The 20,074-nt window shown below is 33.7% G+C and overlaps 1 protein-coding gene across 1 annotated transcript in view; it reads right to left on the bottom strand.

Moving 5' to 3' along the window:
• si:ch211-57n23.4 overlaps window positions 1-20,074 on the bottom strand; it is a 50,829-nt gene that overhangs the window by 17,767 nt on the left and 12,988 nt on the right. Inside the window, exons 2-6 of the mRNA XM_087295997.2 lie at window positions 16,097-16,408; window positions 12,895-13,039; window positions 12,123-12,253; window positions 11,799-11,936; window positions 11,418-11,576 (exon numbers count right to left, since the gene is read on the bottom strand). Coding sequence (XP_087152123.1) covers window positions 11,418-11,576; window positions 11,799-11,936; window positions 12,123-12,253; window positions 12,895-13,039; window positions 16,097-16,408 — 885 coding nt within the window. The remainder of the gene's footprint in view (window positions 1-11,417; window positions 11,577-11,798; window positions 11,937-12,122; window positions 12,254-12,894; window positions 13,040-16,096; window positions 16,409-20,074) is intronic.

The following is a 20,074-nucleotide window of genomic DNA, read 5'->3' as shown; positions in this document are numbered from 1 at the left end:
CCGATTTCAATAGAGGGCTATTAATCAATGCAGACGCAGATCTTTAAAACAGCGCAGCTTCCTCTTCGGATGAGGTCAAAATATTTCAAACCGTCCCACAAAATATGGATTTGCCAGATCGATATGAGGCACAGAGAGGGCTTTAATTGGGTTTCGCAGATTATTGTTGTTTTTCATCATTCTGTGCTAAACAGTAAGTGTAAAGATCACTCAAAATGAAATGATTATTAATGAAATCCACTTCAGAATCAATGTGGAGTCAAATTAGGACCATTAATTAATATCATTAATGCTGTTTATTTAATAATAAAAAAATGAAATAAATAAGAGCATTTAATTGGGTTTTTGCAGGTTACTGTTGTGTTTTTCATTACTTTGTGCTAAAGATACCTAAAAATCAAATCATTATTAATGAAAACTGCTTCACAATCCATCTGTAGTCAAATTTGGAACATTTAGTAATATTATTAACGTAATTAATTTAATAACGAAGGAGAAAATGAAGTAAATAAGAGAATTTAATCGGACTTCACGGATTATTGTTGTGTTTTTGATCATTCTGTGCTAAATAGCAGATGTAGAAATAACTAAAAAGAAATGATTGCCAATGAAACCTACTTCAGAATCTGTGTAGTCAAATTAGGAACATTTATCATTAATGTAATTGATTTGATGGAGAATATGAAGTAAAAAGGAGCATTTAATTGAGTTATCACATATTATTGTTGTGTTTTCATCATTCTGTGCTTAACAGTAAGTGTAGAGGACACTAAAAAATTAAATGCATTTTTAATGAAATCTACTTCAGAATTAATGTGTAGTCAAATTAGGATCATTTATTTAATAATAAAGGAGAATATGAAATAAATAAGAGCATTTAATTGGGTTTTGCATGTTATTGTTGAGTTTTTGATCATTCTGTGCTAAATATTAACTGTAAACAGACCTAAAAATGAAGTGATTAGTAATGAAATCTACTTCAGAATCAATGTGTAGTCATATTATGTTGTATTAAAATATATCTAATGTCATTCATTTTAATAATAAGGTAGAATATGCAGTAAATAAGAGCATTTAATTGGGTTTCGCAGATTATAGTGGTGTCTGTCATCATGCTGTGCTACAGACACCTAAAAATAAAATGATTATTAATGAAATCTACTTCAAAATCAATGTAGAGGCAAATTAGGATAATTTTAAACTATAATTAATGTCATTCGTTTAATAATAAAGGAGATTATAGAATTTCTGTGTTTTTCATCAGTCTGTGCTAAACAGTAAAAGTGTAGAGATACCTAAAAATCAAATGATTATAAATGAAATCTACCTTAGAATCAACGTGGAGTCAAATTAGAATCATTTAATAATATCAATAATGTAATTCATTTAATAATAAAGAAGAATATAAAATAAATAAGAGCATTCAACTGGGTTTCGCAGATTATCGTTGTGTTGTTCATCACTCTGTGCAAAATAGTAACTAAAAATGAAATGATTATTAATGAAATCTACTTCAGCGTCAATGTGTAGCCAAATTAGGAGCATTTAATAGTAGCATTAATGTCATTCATTTAATAATAAAGGAGAATATGAAATAAATAAGAGCATTTAATTGCGTTTTGCAGATTATTGTTGTGTTTTTCATCACTCTGTGCAAAATAGTAACTAAAAATGAAATGATTATTAATGAAATCTACTTCAGCGTCAATGTGTAGCCAAATTAGGAGCATTTAATAGTAGCATTAATGTCATTCATTTAATAATAAAAGAGAATATGAAATAAATAAGAGCATTTAATTGCGTTTTGCAGATTATTGTTGTGTTTTTCTTCATTCTGTCCTAAACAGTAAGTGTAGAGATACCTAAAAATCAAATGATTATTAATGAAATGTACTTCAGAATCGATGTGGAATCAAATTAGGACCATTTAATAATATCATTAGGGTAATTTGTTTCAGAATTGAATAATAAAGGAAAACAAGAAATAAATAAAAGAGTTTAATTGGGTTTTGCAGATTATGGTTGTGTTTTTCATCATTCTGTGCTAAAAAGTTAGTGTAGAGATAAAAATGAAATGATTATTAATGAAATCTACTTCAGAATCAACGTGTAGTCAAATTAGAATCATTTAATATTGTCCTTGATTTAATAATAAAGGAGAATATGTAATAAATAAGAGCATTTTCTTAATTAGATGTAAGTTAAGATGTTTTAAAAAGTTACTTTAAATTAACTAAAAAAGGTAAGACAGCAAGAACTTTTTAATATCACAATTATGAGTTTACATGTGACTTAATTATCTCGATTTTTGAAACTTAATTTCGAGTGTGTACTGGCTCTCTCACCATTCTGACTTTATTTGAATTCTATTCCTTTTTTTATATTTAACAAATAGTCTGAATCATTTAGGCCAGGCCTGTCCTGGAGGGCCGGTGTCCTGCAAAGTTTAGTTCTGACGCCAATCAATCAGACACACCTGGGCTAGCTAATCAAGCTCTTACCAGGCTTTCTAGAAACATCCTTGCAGGTGTGTTGAGGCAAGTTGGAGCTAAAATCTGCAGGACACCGGCCCTCCAGGACAGAGTTCTGACACCCCTGATTGAAGCAGATGAAATATGTTTTGACTTTCTCTAAGTTCTTTATTTTGTTACTCAGCTTAAAGCATTTCTATTCAAGTTTGTCTGTTTAACAACAGTTTTACTCAGGTTTAAGTGTAAATGAGGTGGCAGATGAATGAATGGCACACACACAGTGTTCATTCAGTCTGAAGTGACCTCTGTCTTATTGTGTCTTGCCATAGTTTCATTAAACACACACCCATCCAGCCCCCCCATCCCTCCATTGTGACCCCAAACCCTGAACTGAACACAATCAAACCATTTTAAAGGCAAAATCAGGATTCTTATGTTTTCTCATACCTCTGTAGCTTTTGAATGGTGAATATCAACTTTTCACAAAAGCAGCATATCATCTACTGAAGCTTCATATCAGCATGATTTCTAAGGGATCATGTGACCTTGAACACTGGGATAATGATGTTGATATTTAAGACTATATTTAAATAAAAATAGAGTTATCTTATATTGTAATAATTTGAACAATATCACCGTTTTACTGCAAACGGTGCTCAAATAAATGCAGCCTTAATAAGCAAAAGAAACTTATGAAATCTTATAAATACAAATTTTATCATATATAAAACTTATAAAAAAAATATGTAAAAACATAATTATAAAAAACTATTCAAAACTTTTGAACTATTATAAATTCCAAAAATGATGGGTTTGCTTTTGCACAGTGTTATAAAAAATGATTTATATTCATGCAGCTTAATTTAATAATATAATTTCGTGTTCAAATTATAAAATTGATGTATAATGTATAGGCAATGGATAATAGTTGGTTTCAAGGTTTACCACAGTTTGGAAAGTCAAAGTTTTCTGTTATACTGTTCCTAAGGTATGTTAACGGTTTATTTTTATAACTAGTTTATTTAGTTTTTTTAGGGCAACAGTATCTCCAGCAGAAAAGGAACCTCTACATCAAAAGCTACTAGTTCAAAACATTTTAAAGGTTTCTTAAAATAAAATATATGTGGTCAATGTGGGGAAAATGTTGTTTTTTACCCACACAATTAAAAAGAACTTTTTTGGAGCAGTAATCACAATACTGTGATCCCGTCCTATAGAGTCAGAATCTTATACCGGACCATGCCTAAATGTAAAACAATCATATAATTGAAAAGTCATGACAACATATGGTTTTTGATGTTAATTATAACTAAACCCACACGGAATCTGCGCATGAAGAAATTCGCAGATTTCTGCAAATTTTTTGCCCATCAATAAGATTTAAATCAATATTTATTCATTTTTTAAATTAATTTCAGTTATATTATTGACTAATATGGAAGTGGTTATTTGATTTATTTACAATACAGTTTGTAAAGTAACATTTTCTGTTCACATGCATGGATTTACATTATATAATAGACTTGCTTTATTCATGAAATAAGTGGATCTAGATGGATTTGCATCGTAAAGATTAAATAAAAGTTAAAAAGGTATTATATTTTTTTCATATATGAAGTTTTTAGCTATGATACTACCAAAATCATTACGCATAAATCCGCAAATGTTTTACAAAATTTTTTAGCAGAAATAGCAAAAAATGTCCGCAGATTCTGTCTGGCCCTAATTACAACTTATTAAACTAAGTTAATAATGTTTTAGACTTATTTTTTAGGTTATACCAGCTGTATAATGTAATATAGGTAAAATGAAAACAAAAATATAAATTTACAGTGCAGTGATCACTTCAAACTGAAAAATTAAAACTGTACTTTTCTATTTATGTCCCTATAAAGCCTTTATTTATGTCATCTTAAAACACAAATTAGTGTTTAGTGTTTATAAGTATGTAATCAGCTAATGATAGAGTATGCATACACATAAAACACATGCACATGGCTGATTCACATGCATGGATTTATAATTTTATCACATGCAATTCCCCCTGCCTGCAAAGAGGAAGCAATCAGAGCACAATTAAATAACAGCATCAGATTTTTTTGGGAGGGGGTCTGTTTTCCACTCCAGCAACTAACCAGCTGTGTCTTTACAAGCAGTTTCAACTGACAGTGTCCAATCCATCTCATGTATTGATCAGTTATTCTTTTAGCAGGGTCTCAGATCCTGACCTTGAATCTGATCAGGTGGCTATTGCTCATTTTGCTGTGTGTGTGTGTGTGTGTGTGTGTGTGTGTGTGTGTGTGTGTGTGTGTGTGTGTGTGTGTGTGTGTGTGTGTGTGGATCAATTAATATTATTGAAAACAGGGGCTGCCTCCTGATGTGGGTCAAAGATGAAATGGGGTTTTCAAAAGCATCAAAAACAATGTCATTGTAATAGAGTTTTTTCTGTATATTAGAATGTGAAATATTCGTTATCATTTTTACCATGATTTATAGAAGACATTTACTGTATTTTCATAACAAAACACAATAACTAAGTAATAATAAATAAATAAATACGTGTGAGGAAAAATCATTAGAAAATCAGTCATTTTTATCCCGCAGATAATAAAAAAGTCCCTGCAAATCCTGGAGGGACTTTTTAAAATATCTAAATATTAATATGTGTAATTTAATAATAAATAAAAAAAATAATAAATATTTAATAAATAAATAAATAAATATGTTTTTTACGTCATTTTCAGGTCAAAGACATTAAAAAGTCCCTGCAAAATTCTGCAAGTAATATAAATAAATCATAAATAAATAAATAAGTTGTGAGAAAAATAATTACAAAATCAATCATTTTCAGGTCAAAGACATTAAAAAAGTCCCTGAAAAATCCTAAAAGACTTTTTTAAAATACCTAAATATGAATATGTGTAATTTAATAATAAAAATAATAATAAATAAATAATAAAAATTTATAATAAATAATAATACATAAATAATAAATAATAATAAATAAGTTGTGAGAAAAATCATCACAAAAGTCATTTTAGGTCAAAGACATTAAAAAAGTTCCTGCAAAATCTTGGAGGGGCTGTTTAATAATATTTTGATATTATTATGTATAATATATTCATTTTTACACAAATATCTGTTACACTGAATAAAAATACATTATCCCACCCATATTTTCATACTTTAATTTCACTTGCATTTAATTAGCTTCACAACTACATGTGATAACCGTCTTTTTTTGCTATATTTTTATTCCTTGTGAATCTGCATGACTAAAGACTGAACTTATAATTAAAATAAATAAATAAATAGATTTCTAAGCTCCATCATCCAATATAAAGAGATATTTCAACACCTGCATACATTTTTACACAAATGTAGCTAAATTGTAACTTCTACTTAAGGCAAAACCCTTCAGCTGAAGCAGATGCCAGAATAATTTGTCATATTAAAAACAGCCCAGGGTGAAAATAAAGGAAGGGTTTCCCTCAACACAAAGCTGTAATATATAGCCATATAACCCCCCCTCTTGAACTTCGTCACCCTCTGCCTGACCGCCAGCTGGGGCAAGAACAACTGCCCTCATATCGTTATGGAAACACTGGGGGAGGGGCCACTGAAGACCAACCATTCTGCTAGTCCATCCCCCTCCGCCTCATCACCTGTCTGTCACAGAAGACTCCGCCCCTTCTGCTTACTCTCCCCTTAAAAGCTTCCTAGGCCAATGTCAAAGGTGAGAAATGAGAGGGCAGAGGTGAGAGGGGATTTCTCACCCCTCCTAAAACATACATACTAGGAAAACTGCTCATTGCCTGTCTATCTGGCCCTTTGTTCTCTATTGTCCGAAATCCTGGCTCAGCATCTGTCTCAACCTTCATCATGACTGTGTGAAAACCTCACATCCACAGTCAAGGAGCGTAACCTGACAGAATCACAGCCCTCAGTATTGAACTTGACTGACATTCTGTTGTTTTGCTTTATAACTGGCTGACAGAGCTTTCAGCTGCTTCTACACTTGTCCATACAATTGAAAAACAGCACATTTAAATCAACAGTAGAATTACACCTTGCTATAAGTTCAATTCTTTAACATTAGGATGCATTTGGGATTATCACCTCACATTTACCAATACTATAGCAGCATTCATTCATCTACATTAATGTTCATTTTGTATGTATCATAAAGGGATTTAAAACATTCAGCATAAATATTCCAGTTTTTAGTGGTACTTGATGATTATAGCATACTGATTTGATTATTATAATGCATCTTATTATCAATATTGAAAACATCTTAGTGTAAAACTGCATCTGTGTGTGATACTTTGATAAGCAGAAAGTTTTTATACATTTTGTACTGGCACTTTTCACCAGTTTAATGCATCATTGCTGAATTATAGTATTAGGGTGAACTCAAACCTTAAAAAGTGGTGTACAGTAGTGTATAACAACTTATTTTTTAATATTAACTTGACAAGATTAACACAATCCATGCACAACAAAAATGCTGGTGGTTTTATCAACCCAATTTTGGATAAAATGTGGACAAAACCCTCTGAAGGGTTATTTTTAATGTAATTTATAGGACCACATTTAACTAAACATTTAGGTTTGTTCATGCACATTAAAAAATGCCCCCCCCCCCCCCCCCCCCCCCTTGGTTTGTGTGCGACAACATAAAGGAATCAAGTTAACTTATTAATTTTAACCAATTTAAGTGAATTGGCCATAAAACAATCAAGTTTTCCCCTAAAACACTCTTGTGTTGTTTCAGCTCAATTTAAAAACAGCAAATTACATTTTTTGTGTATTTTACCCAGTTTGGGTCGAAACAACCCATCTTTTAGAGTGTATTTATTCACAATACCTGAATGAAGATTAACAAATGTCCAAAACAAAAGTTCAATGTCAGTCAAGACAACCAGAATGCTGTTGGGTTGTTTTAACTGTCAAATATGGACAGACCCAACACTTGGGTTATAAAACTTAATTTTCATTGAAAAAAAAAAAAATGTTAACCCACTCTTTGCGATTGTCCAGCAATTTTTTTAGAGCGTACATTTACAAATATTAACAATCTTATAGTAGAAAATAACTGAACCTTAAGTGTTAATAACAAAAAACAAATTCTTGATCAATTCCTGAATTTAGCTTCTGCCTCTTACCCAAAGTTTCACTTTGCTTCACTTAATCTGAATGACAAAGCAAGGCTTTCTATTTTGGCGAAATAACCTAAGCGATGGGTTATTTGTTTATTCGATTTATAGGACCAAACTTAAATAAACATGCACTGTAAAAAATGCTGGGTTCCACTCCATCGGTTTATGTTGGGACAACATGAAGGAGTTAAGTTAACTTATTAGTTTTAGTCAATTAAAGTGAACTGAACATAAAATAATCAAGTTGTCCACAAAAAAGCTCTATTCTCAGCTCTATTTAAATAAGTAGTTTGAACAAACAGCAAATGTCATTTTTAGGTGTATTTTACCCAATTTGGGTTGAAATAACCCATCATTTTAGAGTGTGTTTATTCACAATACCTGAAAGAAGATTAATAATAGTCCAAAATTCCAGTTTACTGTCAGTCCTGACAACGAAAACTAAATGTTAGGCAGTGTTTACACTGCAGTGTCAAATATGGACAAAGCCAATGCTTGGGTTAAAAAAAAACAACTTTAGTTTAATTGAATTAAAAAATTAACCCAACATTGGGTTTGTCCAGTATATATATATATATATATATATATATATATATATATATATATATATATATATATATATATATATATATATATATATATTTAGCATACAATTACAAATATTAACAATCTTATTGTAGAAAATAACTGAACCTTAAGTGTTAATTACAAAAACATATTCTTGATCAATTCCTGAATTTAGCTTCTGCCTCATCACCCAAAGTTTTACTTTGCTTCACTTTGCTTCACTTGATCTGAATGACAAAACGAGGCTTTGTTGGGAATCCTTTGGGTTTCTGTTGTGGAGAAATAACCTAACCTAATCTCTTTGTTCTCATCTTACACACAAAAAAAAAACTAGATCAATAAATAAATCAATGCATTCAAGATTACCTCTCCCGAATGGCTTCGCTGCCTATTCGGTTGTAAAAAGACTGATAGGGGTTGACTATTGATTGATCAGGCTTAAGATGGACATTTGGGACTCGAGACAGAGAAAGCACACCTGGGTGCAATTCACAACAACAGTTTAACAAATGCACGGATGCATAAAGTGAAAAACACAAGCCCATAATCTGCATTATCCCAGCAGATACTGAATGTGCATTGATTACGCCAAACATCAGACTCTTGGTCGTGTAGGTTTAGTCTCATGTTCAGGTTTATGACCTCTCATGGATGTTTTGTTTTGTTCTCATCTTGTTCTTTCCTAAACACCCCCAGTGCGCAACCTCTTTGAAGATAGCCAATGAAAGAAGCATATATATATATACCTCAGGGATATATGATCAGGTTGAATGTACAGACAGTAGCAGAATGATGGATGAGCAGTGTCATTGGGGTGTTGAAGGGGGATATTTCCCAACAGCTGACTTCATTACCCAAGCTATTCCTCTCAAACCCAGCTGGACAGCACCAGCAGGCCTTCATTACCATTATGCTAGTCAGGGTCTCACACCAACCCAAAAAAAAAAGAGAAAGCTAGAAAGGGCAAAGGGTGAGAGAAGGGAGGGTCTGGATATTGACTTCTCTTGCTGTGCTGACCGGTCAGCTTCTATAGGTCATGTTCAAAACCAATTCTGCTTGACGTCTGGTCATCACAGCGCCCGAGCGATACTTCATACCCTCATGTAAACACAAACAAATGCACACACAATGTGATAGGCTTCCATTGTTGTGTTCAGTGAAGTGTGCAAATCAGAGAATTACTGTAATAGTGGAGCTGTGTGAACTACTGTCAACAGATCAGGATTAAGCAGTGTGAGGTCAGATATTATATGAGCCATTTGTGAAACACTGAAACATTTTTTCGGATTCAATATTTAATATTTATTTCGGTGCACTTTTATTTAATGAATTAAATTGATCAAAAGTGATATTTATAATGTTACAAATTTTTTTTTTTTAATTTTAGATGAAAGGTAAATTATTTGGTCTCCTGTGAATATTTTTCTACGCACAGTGAAAGGAATTTTTCACATTATTTCCTATAATATTTTTCTTCTGGAGTAAGTCTTATTTGTTTTATTTTGGCTAGAATAAAAGCAGTTTTTATTTTTTCGAACCATTTTAAGCTCAATATTATTAGCCCTCTTAAGCAATATTTTTTCAATTAGCTACAGAACAAACCATCGTTATACAATGACTTGCCTAATTACACTAATTAACCTAGTAAAGCCTTTAAATGTCACTTTAAGCTGAATACTAGTATCTTGAAAAATATCTAGTCAAATATTATGTACTATCATGGCAAAGATAAATAAATCAGTTATTAGAAATGAGTTATTAAAAATATTATGTTTTGAGAAATGTGTTGAGAAAATCTTCTCTCCGTTAAACAGAAATTGGGGGAAAAAAATAAAAGAATTACATTTTTAAGAAGGGGGCTGATAATTCTGAATCCAACTGCATATATTGTTTTATTTAATTATTTCGTTCTTAGATAAATGCTGTTGATTTGAACTTTCTATTAAATAGAGAATCCACTTAAAATATTTTTTCCAAAAAAATATTAAATTCTTTCAAGACTGATAACAAATAAATGCATCACAAGGACATGATTTTACGAAGGATCAAATCCCTCTGCAGACAGACGTGTAACATTGCAATTTAAAAAATCTATATAAAAGTAAAAAACAAATCATAATAACATTTTACAAAAATGCTTATTTTACTGTATTTCTGATCAAATACTGACCGCTAGAAACTTGTGACAAAATATTTTTAAAACCCTACCTAAACCCTTGAACACTACTGTATATAACAAGACGCTCTAAATGATCTTTTTTTTGATACACTCTCAAAAATAAAGGTACGTGATCTGTCACTGGGGTGGTACAGATTTGTACCTAAAAAGTCCATATTATTACCTAAAGGTTACATATTAGTACCTAATAAGTACAAATGTGTTCCTTGTAAAATTTGTAGGTACAAATACAGTTGAATTCAGAATTATTAGACATGCCCCCCGTATTTTTTTTTTCTTTTTTAAATATTTCCCAAAAGATATTTAACAGAGCAAGGAAATTTTCAGAGTATGTCTCATATTATTTTTCTTTCTGGAGAAAGTCTTCTTTTTTTTTTTTTTTTACCATAGAATAAAAGCAGTTTTTTTTTTTTTACATTTTGAGGACAAAATTATTAGCCCCTAGTTAATTATTAACCTAGTTATGGGTTTAAACTGTATAGAAGTGTCTTGAAAAATATCTAATCAATTATTATGTACTGTCATCATGGCAAAGATAAAATAAATCAATTTTTAGAGATGAGTTATTAAAACTATTATGTTTACAAATGTGCTGAAAAAAAATCTTTTCTCCGTTAAACAGAAATTGGAGAAAAAAATAAACAGGGGGGCTAATAATTCTGACTTCAACAGTATATACTTTTGAGGTACCAATTTGGACCCTTCAAGTACAAATGTGTACCTTTTGAAAAGGTACCACCCCAGTGACAGCTCGTGTACCTTTATTTCTGAGAGTGTGTAATAGGCCAGCAGTGCTTCGTGTTTATGTTCTGTTTTATGGACAGTTTTAATATTGAATTTCCATGTTTTATTCCTGTGTTATTATCTTCTGGTCACAAGTTTGCTGTCATACTTACCAGCACACATAACAATACCAGTTCTGTTGAACTAAGTGCTCTCTTATCGTAATGTTTGTTAATTTGAGTTATTAAAAGTAATTGTGGCAGTTATCGCACAAAATCATTTCTTTAGATATCAGTGGTAATCCAGCAGTCTTACCTTGGACTACCAGCCTGCCCAGTGCGGTACGCCTCATCCTTGTGCCAGGCCGGTTGGCAGCGCACACATACACTCCAGAGTGTTGAAGAGAGACATCCGAGATCATCAGGTTACCAGTGCCAAGCACTTGAATGCCCTCCACTCCAATGGATCTGCCATCTGATGAATTATCAAAACAAAGTTATGAGGAGTTCAGAACAAGTCAAATGGCTAAAGTTTAAAGTCTACTCGCACGGTCCAACACTGTAAAAAATAAATCCGTAAAATTTACGGTAAAAACACACATGCCCAGTAATCATATCACATACACTAATCATAGATCGTTGTGTACACCAAGTATACCCGAGTTACAGTAAGGTATTATAATAAAGGTATTCCTACCAAGTCTACTCCAAGACACAATGGGACGAGGGTTCCCGGTGGCGATGCACTCCAGGATGGCGGTCTGATGGACAGTGATGGTGAGGTTTTGTGGGCCGGACAGGATGACTGGCTCCTTATAGGTGCGAGGAACTCCTCCTGAGAATAGAAAGACAAACAAACAGAGCTAAAACATAGATCACTAATATAAAGATGACATTTGACACCATGACATTTTAAGATATTAGCTTTTACCACAGCATCAATATGAAATTTAGCACTGGATGAGCAGAGTTGATGTTTAAGGTTATGCACACGTTTGCCAGATCAAGAATGTGTACTGACCGGTTACGTTCAGATGGGCTTCGTGGCTGTAGCGGGTGTTGGCGATATTGCTGGCAACGCAGCGGTAGATGCCAGCATCTGCTTTTTTGACTCCTGTAATCTGCAGGATGCCCATTGGGAGAAGTGTGTACCTGTGTAGGTGAAGAAGAAAATGAAAAATACGGCTTAATAAACACACATCGATACTTTTCCTTGAAAGTGCACAATAGTTTTTTGTGCAAGAATTTTTCTGAAATAAAAACTATAATTTTTCTGCTGGTCTGCTACCTTGTTAATTCGCTGACATATTGTGGCCTCGGCTCACTAGCTTGCTTAATTTACCTTAGATACAGTTGAAACCAGAAGTTTACATACACACTAAAAAAAGAGCATAACCATTTTTTTACATGTCTGATGGTAAATCATACTAAACATTTACTATTTTTGGTCCGTTAGGATCACCTAAATGATTTACATTTGCTAAATGCCAGAATAATGAGAGAGTTTTTTTTAAGTAGTAAATCCAGAGAAAATGAGAATTTTCAAGTGGTCAATATTTCCATACCCTGTTAAAAAATCTATAAATTAGCAGTTTTCTGTTTTTTGTGATTCGTGTTTTATTTTTTCCCATGTATTTATGCAATTGAATTGCATTATGAGACCCTTAATCTTTAATCTTTGTTTCCATATAAAGTCCTTAAATTTGAAGATAATGGACCTGGAAAGTCCTTGACAGATTCTTGAATGTGAAGTTAATCAATGAAAATGACTGTAAGATCTGTAGTTACAGTACCTGTCATCAGATGTACCGAGCACAACATGGTCCTTCTCCCAAGTGATGCTGGCTTCAGGAATACCATTGACCTGACACTGGAAACGTGCAACGCCTCCATCATCTACTGACATTGACTCCGGGTGAGTGTGGAATTTGGGAAGAGCTGTGGGACATAGAGAACTAATGTAAAACAGTTTACCCAATGCTCGGATTTGTTCATATTTCACACAATATTTGAATTGAATAAACACAGCTTTCGGTTTTTCTTAAAAGTAATATAAGTTGATTGCATGAATATTGACCAAATGTAGAGATAAGAGGGTTATCGTGTGATGTTTTATTTAAAATAAAAGCAGTTCTTTGTTCATTTTGATTTATTAATTAAGGAAAAACTTTTAAAATCTCAAATTCTTGCAATGAACATAAAAAGTAACGTTTCTTGCGCTGTAAATCAGCATATTTTAATTATTTCTGAATGATAATGAGACATTGAAAACTGAAGTAATTGCCATTAAATAAAAAAATTGTGTTTTTGATCACTTTTTAACAAGTTTTATAAGCTGCCATATATTTTACGATATTATTTTTAAGTGTACAAATGATTAAACATACGCAGCTTGACTTTCTTTTCTTCCCATATAAAAGATACTGAAAAAACACATTGATTTCTTTATGCATTCATCACAATATTAAACGTTTTTAATTCAACTTAGCTATATTTAGCCACTATTTTAGTCAGCATTGGTAAATTCCAAACATATACTTTTATATATATATATTGTGTGTTTGATTTCTTCTGATGACGATAATAAAAAAAGGAAACTTGTTTTCTAGACATTACTAAAGAAACAGTGTAGATTATAATCTTTAATAATTGTGAATTCCATGCGCTATAATAACAACAACAACAACAACAACAACATCTGTTTCTAATTTACTATGATAACTTGATGTTGTCATTCAAAATGTTGCTTTTTTCCGCTGGGGATGTTGACTGTGCTGTCCAGAGCATTGTGTGGTCTAAATGGCCTGGTCATTCATATAATCAATAGTTAGGGGTTTTGGAAGAAGGGACTCCCAAGGAGAGTTCATCGCCATGGTAACATCGCACCTTCTGAGGAAGCATGTAGTGACAACCATAATTCTGCAGGATTATCACCCACCCTACTGCTTTATAGGACCAAAGGGAGAAGATGAGGAAGAAAAGAGGAAAAGCTAAGACTAAGAGAGTCACAAGTGGACTCTGCTGAATTTCGCACTAAGTAGAGACACTGCAGGTCAATTTGGAGATTTCAGGCTTTGTGGCTTTACATCTAATCTACACTGAAAAAAAATGATGTCTGCAAAATTGATGCAAACAATTTATCATTTTTTCTTTTCGACTTAGTCCCTTTAATAATCTGGAGTCACCACAGCGGAATGAACCGCCAACTTTTCCAGCATACAGTTTAAGTTAGAATTCTTAGCAGCCCTGAATTATTACCCCCCCTGTTCATTTTTCCCCAATTTCTGTTTTTCGGAGAGAAGGTTTTTTCAACGCATTTCTAAACTTAATAGTTTTAATAACTCATCTCTAATAACTGATTTATTTTATCTTTGCCATGATGACAGTAAATAACATTTTACTAGATATTTTTCAAGACACTTAAAGAGACATTTAAAGGCTTAACTAGGTTAATTAAGTTAACTAGGCAGGTGAGGTTAATTAGGCAAGTTATTTTATAGCGATGTTTTGTTCTGTAGACTATCGAAAAAATTATATAACCTAAAGGGGCTAATAATATTGACCTTAAAATGGTGTTTAAAAAACTTACAAACTGCTTTTATTCTAGCCAAAATAAAACAAATAAGCCTTTCTCCAGAAGAAAAAGTATTATCAGACATACTGTAAAAATTTCATTGACATGTTAAAAAATATTTAAAAAAGAAAAAAAAATCAAAGGGGGGCGAATAATTCTCTTAAATTTAAACACACAAATAAAATTTAGTAATGTTCAACTTATTTTTTTCGTTTGTTTAAACTCAATCCAAATAAATTTACAACCACTTAAATTAAAAATATTTTGTAAATCAGGAATCATCTTTGAATCAACCAACAACAAATCAGTTTAAATGTTTCTTTTGTAGGGTGGCACGGTAGCGCTGTGGGTAATGCTGTCGCCTCACAGCAAGAAGGTCACTGGTTGAAGCATCACTGGGTTAGTTGGCATTTCTGTGTGGAGTTTGCATGTTCTCCCTGTTTTTGTGGGTTTCCTCCTGTTGCTCCGGTTTCCCCAACAAACCAAAGACATGCAGTATAGGTGAACTGAATAAACTAAATTAAATGAGTGTGAATGAATGTGTATGGGTGTTTCCCAATTTCCGCAGATGGAAGGGCATCCGCTGTGTAAAAAAATATGCTGGAAAAGTTGTGCTAGTAATATATACAAATGTGTGCATATTTATAGAAATAATAACTCATTTGCATACTTAAATATAACATATTAGAACATTTGATACAAAAAAGGTTTGCTGTTTCTAATGTAATGAGTCATTTAGGAAAATATGCTCAAACTGATTACTTATTATGTTCATCAGCAGTGCTATAAAGGCAGAGTCCACTTTTTTGAAAATAGGCTCATTCTGATTCATTGATTTTCCTTTAGCTTAGTCCCTTATTTATTAGAGGTCCCCACAGCGGAATGAACCATCAACTATTCTGGCTTAAGTTTTATGCAGCGGATGGTCTTCCAGCTGCAACCCAGTACGGGGAAACACCCAAACACACTCGCATTCACACATGCACTCATACACTAAGGCCAACTCTGTTTACCCAATTCACTTATAGCGCATGTCTTTGGACTGTGGGGGAAATCGGAGCACCCAGAGGAAACCCACGCAAACATGGGGAGAACATGCAAACTCCACACAGAAATGCCAACTGACCCAGCCTGGACTCGAACCAGTGACCTTCTTGCTGTGAGGCGACAGTGCAAACCGCTGAGCCACCGTGCCGCTAGGGTCATTTTATAACTGCTAATTTTTTGAGATGCTAATGGTCTAATCCAATGCAATGATCTATGCTAAGCTAAGCTAAAAGTGCTTCTGCCAGACCCGGATATAATCAAAATGGTTTGTATAATAGTGAAACTCAAGTCAAAAAAAAAAAGTGGAGTGTTCATCTAAAAGTGGCCAAACCATGCGAGTTTCAATGTGATTATATTTCTGATGGGTCACTCACATGCGAGCTGCACACGGGCCTTACGGCTGACCAGCATGCCGTAGTGGTTCTGTGCAGCGCAGTAATATTCTCCAGCATCGGTTGCATCGCCATCCCGTCTCTTTTGGAAGCTGCGGATCAGGAGCGTGCCGTTGGACAGGATCTTAACCCGACTGCCAATGCCAGCGAGTAGCGGTGCTCCGTTTTTGTGCCACGTCACTGTGATGGGACCTTCGCCTTCCACCCTGCAGTCAAGCATCAAAGGCCTGTCCCGGACAGCGATCACATCACTGGGCTCTATGAGGAAAGCCAGCTCTGATCCATTACACAAACCTGAGAGAGAAAAAAGAAGATTCAGAACACAAGAAGAAGTTACATGTTTGTGTAGCTATTTATTTAATAGATTGTTTCATAGTTTTTAAACAGTAAATCAAAGTCAATGATGCAAACTTAATTTACACTGTGCAATAAACCAGATGCAGCAAAACAGTAGTGTTATTATTGAGCTCAATGTTAATTCATTCTGAAATGTATTTTAGACATCCAAATTTGACACACACACACACACACACACACACACACACACACGCAAACAGACACACACACACACACACACACACACACACACACACACACACACACACACACACACACACACACACACACACACACACACACAGACATGAACAGACTCAGAGTTCATTTATCATACAATTATTCAGTACTTTCAACTCCTGACAGCTTGGACTGTGTTAAAAACGACTTATTTTTTCCACTCTCCCCCTATTCGTCCTGTGTGTTTTTATGCGTCTATGTTTTTATATTTACACTACCTGACAAAAGTCTTGTCGCCTATCCAAGTTTTAGGAACAACAAATAATAACTTGTCTTCTAGTTGATCAATTGGTATCAGAAGTTTACGTTTACTTTACTAAAATAAAATATGATCATGCCTTGATTTTTAATGATTTAGTTAGGACAGTAAGGTCTGACTTTGCTTAGACAAACATCTTGTCACTTAGAAGAAATAATGTCCAGTATAGAATATAAAGTCATGCTGCAGTGGAAAAAGAATGGATATTGTGTTTGACTCCCATGAGCTTGGAGGACTGCATCCATACATCTCTGCAGTGACTCAAATCACTTATTAATAAAGTCATCTGGAATGGTGAAGAAAGCGTTCTTGCAGGACTCCCAGAGTTCAAGATTCTTTGGATTCATCTTCAATGCCTCCTCCATCTTACTCCAGATATGCTCAATAATGTTCATGTCTGGTGACTGGGCTGGCCGATTCTGGAGCACCTTGACTTTCTTTGCTTTAAGTAACTTTAATTTGGAGGCTGAAGTATGAGGAGCGCTATCCTGCTGAAGAATTTGCCCTCTCCCGTGGTTTGTAATGTAATGGGCGGCACAAATGTCTTGATACCTCAGGGTGTTGATGCTGCCATCCACTTTGCAGATCTCTTGCACACCCCCATACTGAATGTAACACCAAACCTTGATTTTTCCTTCACCAAACTTGACTGATTTCTATAAGAATCGTGGGTCCATGCAGGTTCCAGTTGGTCTCAGTATGTGTGATGATTGGGATGCAGTTCAGCAGATGATTCATCAGAAAAATCGACCTTCTGCCACTTTTCCAAATGATCAACTAGAAGTCAAGCTATTATTTGTTGCTCTTATAACTGGGATCAACAACAAGACTTTTGTCAGGTAGTGTACTGGATGCTATTGGACGGCTTATTTTCCTTTGGGATTAATAAAGTATCTAAAGTAAGTAAGTAACTAACTAAATATGAACTCATAATCCATCAAATAAATATGCAGAAATTGGGTTATAATTATGTTCAAACTTGTGAAAAATAATCCATCAATTGGCAGAAATATTCTGGATATAAACAATTATAGCTAAATCCGGTTTGAATGCCACTGATACTGCATTAAATTGAACTGAATCAGAACTTGAACTGACTTCTTCTGTATAGTTGATTGCAGTTTATTTCCTAATTCAACCATGTTAAATGCTAGCAAAGTACTTATTTTAATGTATCACATAACACATCTACTCATCAATAATAGTAATAATAGATTAAATAATGTTGATGAACCGTCATTGAGTATAAAAGTCCTATTTTGATCTATTCTGACTCTGAAAAATTATAATTAATTAATATTGTGGCTCCAACGTGATTCTTAAATAAAGTGTTTTTAAAATAAAACAAAAAGATTTTTTTGGTATATAAACAATTGTTATACTGTGTCTGTATATTTTTCCTCATAAAGATTTCAAATTAAATCGGACATATTGTGACACATCAAAAACTTTAAGCTTTATTTCACTTTTATTGTTTTGATGCTTGAAATCCCTTTTGCTCTTTGAGTTTGTTGTCTTCAAACACTCGAACAAAAGCCCAAACGCCATTGAAAGTGAACCCTCCGAGGGCAAACTTTCCATATCCAAAAAAAAAACTGCAATTGTGTCTCATGAGCGATGTCATTGTGCGCTCCGCCATCTAAGCATATCTTCCTATTTACTCAGTATCACCAAACCAAACCTGAAGTCCACAATAGAGACAAACGCAATGCAGCCAGTGAACCATAGAGGGCTCCGACAAAGCCAGAGACGAAGGGATGGAGAATCAGGGTGAGTTATGGGGTCAAGTTAGAGGAATCTCTTTTGAGTAAACCCACCCTGATGACAATAGGCCTGTGACGACACCCACAAAAAAACAACTCTCAGCAACCACCAGGAGCCCTATGCACCTCTCTGGAGTCTGGACCATCTGCCCCCCACTTATGCAAACCCCCACCGTCCCAAACCCCCTATTTTCCATTCAGTCTGATTCTAGGGTGACTTTCCCATGCCACGGGCTCACCCCAGTCCTCTCTCATTGTCAAGCCACTACACGGACGATCTACAATCTCCTGTGCTTTTCATATGGAGAACTCCAGACCTAAAGCCAGGCTGAACGTGACCTCTGGAGATGGCCGGTGTCTCCGGCAGCTGTTATGGTAAAGAGCACAAGTCTGGGCTTGAACTTGCACTAGATGAGATGTGAAGTACCTTCTGCATCTGTTAGATAGATCTAACCCCCCCCCATTCAAAATGCACTTGTGTTCTTCTGTTTGCTAAAATATTCTCATTTCTGACCACTGGGGTCCTCGAAAGCCACCTGGACTTAGTCATGATAGACTGTTTGGACAAAAATGAACGCTTTGTAGTTATTTATTCTAAGCAAACCAAAAATAAAAAGTAAAATAGTCTATATTATGAAAGTCAGTATTTTTAAATGACTTTTATTGTATTGACAAAAACGGTATATTTACTATTCGTACAAGGGCAGCACAATGTTGGAAAAATCGATATTAAAATATTTTATTTTTCTGCGATTAATTTTGCGAAATGACGATATGATTTGAATATCTGACCATTTATTGGCAAGTTTAACAGTATTCAGGAACAGAAATTGAATAATCACGATGCAAAAAAAAATATTTCTTACTTTGCTATGTCTCGTTTCTTGTACAAATTTTAAAAAATTCAAAGATCAAGCAAAAATATTGTTTTGTTTTCAACTTCAGAAGAAATAATTCAAAATTAAGAGTTTTTCCTTAAAACAAGTCAAATGATCTGCCAATAGGGTAAGTGAAATAATCTTGTTTTTGCATAAAATGTCGATATTTGGACTAGAAACAAGATAAAAACTCTAAATATGTAAAGCTTTTTTAAAATTATTGTATTTTTTTGCATAAATAATTTAAATGCTTTATAAATACAGTATTTAAATGCAATTTTGTAGCTCTTGATCAACTATCTTGCAATGTGATTATTGCGAATGTGCACATTGCAATATCGATGCTGAAACAATATATTATGCAGCCCTAATTTGTACACGGGATGAAATTAAAGGTACTCGATCCATCACTGGGGTGATACCTTTTCGAAAGGTACACATTTGTAGCTAAAAGGTCCATATTAATACCTCAGGGGTACATATT

The sequence above is a fragment of the Danio rerio genome, chromosome 19 (assembly GCF_052040795.2).
Source record: "Danio rerio strain M-AB ecotype USA chromosome 19, GRCz13ab, whole genome shotgun sequence".
NCBI lineage: Eukaryota > Metazoa > Chordata > Actinopteri > Cypriniformes > Danionidae > Danio > Danio rerio.
Note: the sequence above shows the minus strand (reverse complement) of the source record. Positions and strands in the feature narration are given on the sequence as shown.